This window comes from Fukomys damarensis, unplaced genomic scaffold, assembly GCF_012274545.1.
Source record: "Fukomys damarensis isolate Sample0158 unplaced genomic scaffold, DMR_v1.0_HiC HiC_scaffold_15, whole genome shotgun sequence".
In the NCBI taxonomy this organism is placed as follows: Eukaryota; Metazoa; Chordata; class Mammalia; order Rodentia; family Bathyergidae; genus Fukomys; species Fukomys damarensis.
In genome coordinates this window covers 63,616,224-63,625,272 of record NW_022900927.1, presented here as the reverse complement: position 1 = coordinate 63,625,272, position 9,049 = coordinate 63,616,224, and the positions used below count along the sequence as shown (strand labels likewise).

General features: G+C 41.4%; 1 protein-coding gene across 1 annotated transcript in view; it reads right to left on the bottom strand.

Annotated features, from left to right (window-relative positions):
* Washc4 (WASH complex subunit 4) overlaps positions 1-9,049 on the bottom strand; it is a 49,192-nt gene that overhangs the window by 15,681 nt on the left and 24,462 nt on the right. The window contains exons 16-24 of the mRNA XM_033763506.1: positions 6,906-7,013; positions 6,291-6,437; positions 6,120-6,199; positions 4,607-4,712; positions 3,975-4,091; positions 2,836-3,004; positions 2,464-2,618; positions 765-839; positions 392-496 (exon numbers count right to left, since the gene is read on the bottom strand). Of these exons, the coding sequence (XP_033619397.1) occupies positions 392-496; positions 765-839; positions 2,464-2,618; positions 2,836-3,004; positions 3,975-4,091; positions 4,607-4,712; positions 6,120-6,199; positions 6,291-6,437; positions 6,906-7,013 (1,062 nt within the window). The remainder of the gene's footprint in view (positions 1-391; positions 497-764; positions 840-2,463; positions 2,619-2,835; positions 3,005-3,974; positions 4,092-4,606; positions 4,713-6,119; positions 6,200-6,290; positions 6,438-6,905; positions 7,014-9,049) is intronic.

Below are 9,049 nucleotides of genomic sequence, written 5' to 3'. Positions count from 1 at the left end.
AAAAAAAAAAAAAAAAAGATGAACATTAAATAAACTGCTCTCAGTGATTCAGTTTGAAAAGCTACTTAAAGCTACTTTCAGATAACACTGGGGAATCAACACCGATCCAGGCACACAGCCTGACATCCTCATCTGTCCAATGCTACTTGTAACAATGCTCCTGAGACAGCAGCCTCCCTCCAGGGCCTTCTCTGTCACAGCACCCATCATATGCACTACAATTTCAGTGCCTGGTGTTTTAATTATACCACTAGAAAAAAATGGAAATTCTGGTACAATATAAACAGGCAATAATTTATGTTTGCCAGAATATCCTTTAAGAAAGTTATCTTCCAAATTACTACACTACCTGGAGCGTTTTAACCTCCCAACCACCAAAACAGGTGCTTACTGTGGTGTTCATGATTCCTGTGCCATGTGTTCGGATTGAGTTAGCAATATGCCGAATATTAATAGTACTCAAATGTTTATTATTGCTTGTTCTTTCAATAAAAATCTGCAATGAAACAAATTTATCCTTAATAACAATATAACCCATAGCAAACATTGATTAGTTATCCAAAGAAAATTAGAATGGGTTTCATTAGCAGTACTAGACTATAAAGCCACTCGTATAGCAAATAACAGCAAAGAAATAGACAAGATCTCTGAACAGTTATTTTTTGTTTCATGTATTTTACAATCTCTACACTTGAAAAATCAATTCCCTGCCCTCTGATCCCAACATCTACCCACTTTGAATTGTTTTTCTAAAATCCACTCACCTGATTGTTGAGATTATAGAGGTATCGAGACACAAATATATGAATATTTCTCATAATTTCCAAAACATCAAGGCCCTACAACACAATCCACATAGAAACACTATTAGTTTAACTCATACCAAGTAGTTAAGCTCATGTCAATACTGTAACTTGCTGATTAGACTAAGTTCCCTAACGTGTTCAGAATCATGAACAACATGCAAGGCACAGCCAAAGAATCGAGGGCCTCATGAGGGGCACAGCGGGATGCTCTCCCATCCTGAGGAAGCCTCTGTGTGGACTGGAAGGGTTAGGTCAGGAATAAAGACCACGACCCACGGTCATCCGCCTGCCATGCTTCTCCATCTTCCCAAGGGTCTTTTGTGCATTCCTCTAACAAAGTAAAGCAGTGCCAGACCCTAGAAGGCAGCCACAGGACAGCGCTGACATTTATAACACACACACACTACTTTTCAGGTACTCTGCAAGACTCTTTATATAAATTTCCAAATGATGATGTCCCTTAAATTCCTCAAGAAAATGAAGATGAAGGAGTTCTCTGAGTTCAAGCAACAGGGACAGGCAGACCCCTGGGATTTTACAAACTACACTCCTTTGGATTACACCAGACCACTTTTAATGCAGTAATAATTCTAACACCTGTGGCATTTACAGGCATCATTCTCCAGCTTTTCTACAGGCTCCACAGCACTACAATACCTGCAGGTTTCTATTACAGGTTTTCTCACTTGCAGTCTAAGTCTGTTTACACGCTTCTCTCTCCCTCTGGACTTGAAGTAACACTAGGTGAAATGATTTCTCTAACACAGGTCAGTGTCCAGCATATTCTCAAGAAGTATTAGGTGTGTATGCAAATGAATGGAAAGACATGCCAACAGACCTTGGAAATGATCTTACATGCAGCAGGCCAAAGAAAGACTTATGACCCTTAATTAAATTTTGGCAATTTTTTTTTGGTACTGGGAATAAAACTTGGGATCTTACACTTGTGAGGCAGGCACAGTGCCACTGAGCTAAATCCCTGGCCCTGACCCTTAAATTTTGGAACTGAATAATTGTTTTGATAAATACTGTCTGGATTATATTAGAAATCCATGCAAGTAAATAACATAAACTGTTACATTCAGCTCCATAATGAGGTACTCCATATTGTAAATTAAATTATAAATAACCCAGTGACACCCAAAGCTGTTTGCATTTTTTTTTTTTTTTTTTTTTTTTTAATTTTTGAGCAAGGTCTCCCTACATACTTCAGCCTGGCCTGGAACTCATGGCGATACTCCTGCCTCAGCCTCCTGAGTGCTAAGATTACAGGTGTGCACCACCACAGCCAGCTCTGCACTCTTCAAAAGCAAATGCATTTGCAAGTACAGAAAGCTTCCCACTTGTCCCAAGACAATGAAGTTTATACATATGCTTAAAAGTTTGAAGTGCCGGGAGTGACCGACTGAAGCTCCCCACGACCCTAGCCCATCTCTGAGGTAAATATCAATCTACATCTATTTCAGTGCTCCACAGAAGTCTCAGCTCACACCGGAAGGCTGTGGCAAATCTCTTCATAAAGCCGACTAGTAACTCCAAATTTTTTACTCCTTCAAACAGACTTCATACAGTAAATGCCTTCTTTAAACAAACAGAAACCTAAAGTAAAAAGAAGTAAGGCTTCTGCTCGGGTCAGAGAGTGCAAGGCGCTCCCCACCTGCTCCAACGTCTGGCTGGGAAGGTGCGCCTCCGTCATGACCAAGCCGTAACGCTGCATGGCTAAGTTTCTCATCTCACCGTAAGTGGCCCAATCATGAAGAGCCACTGTGGTGAGATTGTAGAATGTCTTGTCCAAGTAGTGAGTGACATACGCTACAAAAAGAAAAGTATAATTCACTGAAACAGTGAGCAAGATATGAAACTAAAAGCCACCACTGCCTCTGAACATTTAAGTTTTCCCTTTAAAATACGGGGCTAAAAATTAAAATTGAAGACACAAAAAGGAATGAAAGGAAATAAGTGAACGACCACACCCAGAAAGACAACCTCAAGGTTTTGTCTCACCGACTGTGACAGGCAGAGCACGCACCTCGAATGTCGATGAAACGATTGAAAAACCGAATTGGATGCAGAGAGAAGAACAGGGCCAGGTCCTTCATGCCCACTTTGAAAGGGTTGCGGTCGTCGAGCTTCAAGTGAGTGTGCACGGAGAGCCGCAGGTCCTTCTCTATCTCTTTGCACAGCTTGTCCAGCAGACGCTATTCGTTAAGAAGTGACAGCTGAGTTCTTCAGTGACGCCGCAACTGCTGTCTCCCCACGTCCACACTTTGCCCCAGAGCTCTACACAGTGCGCTGATGAAAACACTGCCTAACAGGTTTTGGGGTTTAGGATTCTAAATATTCTGTGGTAAAAATCTTACTGAGAAAATAGTTACTTTGTTCTCCATTTTAAATCAATGATTCTTTTGATGGGGGCAGTTACATAAATGCCAGGCTTTTACTTTAATATTTTAAACTTAATTCTCTGAAAAAGAAAATCAAAAAGTAATGACTGATGGCTTCACCATACAGGACGCAAACATGAAATATAAAATGTGTGGATCCTGCCACCAAGCAGGAAGCTCTGGAGAACACGCACAAGGGAGGAGAAATGCTTCCCTGGATTGATGATCACTAAAACCACGCAGCGCCTGTGACAAAGGTGATGCGATTAACCACCTTCTCTGGTTATCACAGGGTTTGAAATTTGTGTATTTATGTGTTACACAAGTGAACCATCTGACTATACACAATTCTCCTCCTAGGAGCTCTCCATGTGAATTATTAACAGTTTACAGATAAGTTAGTATTAACAGTTAGTTGCCTTATCTGTACCATAAGCCGCACTCCATTTTCAAACCCATGTTGACTGTGTCATCTTCTAATTAACAGAAATTTAAATCCAGACAGGGATTTAGCTCAGTGGTTCCAGCACCTGCCTTGCAAGTGCAAGGACCCAAGTTTGATCCCTGGTACCAAAAAAAAAAAGAAATTTAACTTCAAGTATACTTTACTAAACTGAATTAAAATTTTCCAAATTCTTAGTCTGATTTCTAAAACAAAGGAATTACAGACCACCCTTTGTTGACATCATTTTTGGCTCAGTGAAAGCCTGCCTCAATCCAAAATTTTTCTAAACACTGCATTCTAAAACTGTTTTAGGCTTCTCAATGTCAAATACAATCTCACCTCATTTAAAATTTCCATAATTTCTTTGTCGTAGCAATCCAGAAGGACCTCGTAGGACTCCAAATGCCTCGAATGCATCATGGCAGGCACACAGTCTCGCAGCGCACTGAACATGTACTGGGGAGGGAAGTACAACGGGTGTGAATCTACACACCACATCCTCATCTCAGCAACAGTTCAAAGGCCAATTATCTATTATCTAATTATCTACCTAGAGACAAAAGCCTCACTCTGAAGGAAAATGGTTTTTCCACAAATGTCTTACTTTCCCAATAAGAGAAGAATCTAAGCACATAGTTTATAGATACAGAAAAATTAATATAGAAATGAACAGTGAATAGAAATGTAACACAGTCTGATGGAAAAACCAGATGACTGTGACACAAACTATACTCAAAGGAATGGGAGTGGTTAGAAATATGCGGGGAGCAGCTGGATTTATTACAGTTCGCTTCACTAGTAGTAACATGAGCCCTGACTATAGGCTTCCTAAACGCATACTATTTACTGGACTGTAAGGAACAGCAGCAGCAGTTGATGTTAAAATAGTTGATGGAATCAGAAGATTTATTTCACACCGAAGGAAAGGAACCAAGACGACGGCTTCTGTCCTCACTACCCCTTTTACTTACATGTAACCTAGCGGCGTCAACAGCGTTTTCGTACACATCATCTAAGTAGATTGGGAAGACAGCTCGATGCCAGTACAAGAAGCAGCAGTCACACTGCGCCTGGACGCTGCAATGCAAGCAGCAGTCATGGGCCGGGGATGGAGCTCAGTGGTTCTGCCGCCCGCCTCAGGAGCAGCAGTCCGCTGTACCACACCCGCAGCACCCAACTGTGCAAGGGCGAGAGCTCGGTCCAGCTCATCCTGCAGACCCCCGTCACTCAGCCCACGTTTGTTCAGAAAGACACAAAGTCAGGGTTTCTCAAACCAAGAACAGATGAGACACTGCACACCTGCACTGTCAGAAGTGCACACATGCTTTAGCTTTAAAGACCTGGAAATCACAGCAGGTAACCCTTATGCACAGGACTGGAGACCCAGCAGCGCAGGGCCTGCCTTGCACAGGAGGCCCTGGTCCAATCCCCAGTATGTATAAAGAAATAAAATAAGCAATTTCAAAAATGTATTTTCAGTCTTACTTGATATGACTACGCTTAACAACACTTTTATCACATGCACCATTTTACCTGTCTCCAAGCTGGAAAGGAAAAACTTAAAAAATGGTGGCCAGAAACACCCAATTCCATGTAACCTATCTACAATCTTGGCCCCCAAATGACTACTTCACACCATACGGGGCAGGAAACTGACGATCAAATCCCTTTTTCTTTTGCAGTACACGGGCTGACCCCAACACATTCACAATGAGTTACATCCTCAGCCCTTTAATTTAATGCTTCCTTTTGAGGCAGGCTCCCATTGAGTTCCTGAGTTGCCCAGGCTAGGCCTGCACTTTTGATGCCCTATCTCAGCCTCGGAACTGCTGGCCTTATAGGTATGTGCCACCACACCCAGCTTCAAACATCTTGTGGTGAAGAAGGTTCAGTATTTCTTCCAGAACAGAAAAATTAAATGCCACTAACACTAAAAATGGCAGCTTCCTAGAATAAAAACAAAACAAAACACAAAAAAACCCATGAGCATCAAATGGAAACTCTAATTATATGCTTTAACTATCATTTAGCTGGGAAATCAAAATTCAGAAGACCCATTTTCCCTTCAAGAAACCTACTGTTTGATCAGTAAAAAGAAAACAAGTCATGAATAGCTGCAAAGACCAGCTTTAAACTAATTCAACTTAGTGACTAAATACCGACAGTGTAATTCAAAGACAGTGTAGCCACAAAATACAATTACAAAGCGCTAGGTCACAGCTCTAAGTCTCTCACAAGTAGGTGAAGCCTCATCCGCCCATATGTGCCCTGAAAGGCTGTGAGCTGCGCCATTCCTCACTGTGCCCCCGGGGCAGCAGCTTCTGCAGAGACAAGGCTCAGGGGGTACAAGCCCAGTCCAGTCCCACATGGTCACTCAAAGGAGGTTCAGAGAGGAACTGACTGCTATGCTGTCTGGGTTTGTTCCCACTGCTGTGCTAACAAGACAACCAACCTCGGTGAAGCGCTGTTTAGTGCCCTACTTACCGCTCTCTGAGCTCACTGATGATGTCCAGCTTCTTCATGACTACTTGGAGTGGGAAGAGCTCCTCATCTTTAAATGTTTTCTGAGAGAAGGGAAGAGAGTGCAGAGGTTGGAATCAAAAGAAGGACAGGCACTGAGGGTCAGGACGGAGAAGCCCACGCCCTGAGACTCACCATCTGGGTGCCGACACTGAGTGACAGAGAGATGATGAGACGTCGCTGCTTTGTGCTTGGTCCGTTAAGAGTGTTTTCGACCAGAACTAGAGCAGAGAGCACATCAAGACGCTGTTCACTATACTTTTTGTCAGAAATTACTCTTTTCTTAAAAATAAAAGAGGAAACTATTAGTTTTGTTTCTCAGATAACCAAACTAAGAAGATACACTTCTCTATTATGTTTTGCATGATTCAATTTAAGAGACCACAGGAAAATACCTCCCCTGTTATACTTCTTACAGTGACAATAATCATTGTTTCCTAGCACTGTCAGGAACAGCAAGTGTACAGCATGCCTGGAAACTTCCAAATTAATGTAATAGGAAATCACTTCGAAAACGAAGCATCAATTTCTAAAGTACATACTGTGTCATTTTTAAGAAGTGTACTAATATACTATATGCTGCAATATCAGAGGAAATGAAAGCTCTGACTGATAACTCTTATGGAGATAAATGACCAGGAATATTATGTTTCAAGGAATAAAACAGACTAAACTAGAAAAAAACATATAGAACAACAGAACAAACAAAATGACAACATAACTGTGCTGAAAATACAATTACATGCATACCTTGGCTACAGAAATAGAATTAAGAGCCTGATGTTGAAGGTGCTGTGTTATATGTGAAACAGAGTCCGCCACAACCATGCTTCTCCGGTAAAACATATGCTCTATTGCCTGAAATAATCAGAAGTGATTTTTGTGAAAGTCAACTTACAATTTTTAACCAAAATTATAGAAATGAATCTTACGACCTCAAACAAGAGAAAGTATTTGTAAATGAGAGGCAATAAACACCATAAACGGTAAGAACTAGAAAACTTAACCATATTAAAATTGAGAATTTGTCAAGAGCCATTATTAATAAGAGGTAAGCAAATTTATAGAAAGGTATTTGCTAGGGCCGGGGATTTAGCTCAGCGGTTCGGTGGCCTGCCTTGCAAGCGCAAGGACCCTAGTTCAATCCCCGGTACCAAAAAAAAACCAAAAAAACAAAAAAGAAAGATATTTGCCAAATACAAGGGACTGGTGTCTAGGACAAAGAATAAATTTTTAAGAGATATAGTATAGTTCCACAGAAAACTGAGTAAAAGACAGGGAAAAATTTTCCTCAAAAAAATAAACAGGTTAATAAATAATGGACAAAATATTCACCATCATTAACAATTAGGGGTTGAACATTAAAAATCCTGATCCAAACTAATAACGCCCACTGATCTACAAAACAAAACCAAAACACAAACATCATGATAACACAGGATGAACGTGCCTAACCCACAAGTCAAGACATCTGAGCTGATCCAAACCCTCACGTCCCTGAAGGTCAACCTGATCACACAAGTGGAAGACACACACCTTTGTGGGAGAGAAGGGCCAATCAAAAATGTGCAGGCACACAGAAAATACTCTAAGACCCATGTGTGAGCTGTGTACGAACCAAATGAATTCCATGTCTTGACTTGAGTCCTATCCCCAACATACCTCACTATAAACACTTCACAACCCCAAAACAAATGGGGACCTTGAACACTTCTGGTTTCAAGGAAGTGGTGCTCACCCTACAGTGGTGCAGGCCAGCTGGAAAGAGCAAGCAGGAAGTCTTGACTTACTGGGGCAGGCACACGAGCAGATACTACTGTCCAAAAAAACAACATGGCATCATCTTAAAAAGGTGAATATATGCACAGCCTAACACACAGCAGCCTCAATGCTGAGAAAAACTCCCACACCAGAACACCACGAAACACATGAGAACAGCAGCTCTGTTTGCAGCAGCAAAGACTGGACACAACCCCAGAGTCCAGGCCAGGCACATGCCCAGAGACGAAAAAGAAGGCACCACAGCTGCTCAGCACAGAAACATTCCAATACAGATGCTGAGTTAAAAGTCAAAACACATGAAAGATCACTCTGTTACTATCAACCCCACACCATACACAGCAATGAATGGTGTATGGGTTCATCCATACAGGCCGAGCTGAAAAGAACATCACAGCGGCAAACAAGCAAGAAATTCAGCATCTGGACATCCTATGAGCAGGTGGGCCAAGCTGCATCGGGAGACACACAGGGCTCCATCAAGTCCTAGAACATCCCACTGCTCAAGCGATCAGCACAGAAGTGCCAACTGTTTTTAAACACTAAGATTATACTGGTTGTGTATCTATACAAACATGCATACATATGCACACTTCTTTTTTTTATTCCATTAGAAGTGCTAATAGCAGATAATATATCTAAAAGAAAAAAAGCTAAGAAATCTGAAGTTACAATCTACCAAAAGAACTTTACTTCCTGAACAATGAAGCCCACGATTAGCAGAAACTTAGCAGGAACCCTAACCAGTTTTCTGTGATAGCCCCGTGGTTTTCTCACAGAAACCCTGCGCCATGTTGATGGAAGCGCACTATGGTTTGGAACTCACCTGACCTCCTCCACAAGTCAGCAGCCTCCTGTCCAAATCATACGACAACACAAAGCACGGGGTCTAAGGTACCGGACGACAGCTCACCTTAAGTAACCTCATATGATGTGGACACCAGAGAACAATGGATTAACATCGCTTGAGTTTTTTTTGGTTTTGTTTTAAACTCTTGCAACAAGCTTTTAAACCTCCGAGTAAAATTTTACTAAAATACCAAAGCTAACTTTTCCACTGACCTTTTACTTCTCATAACATTACCTTTTTTTTTTTTTTTTTTTTTTTTTTTTTT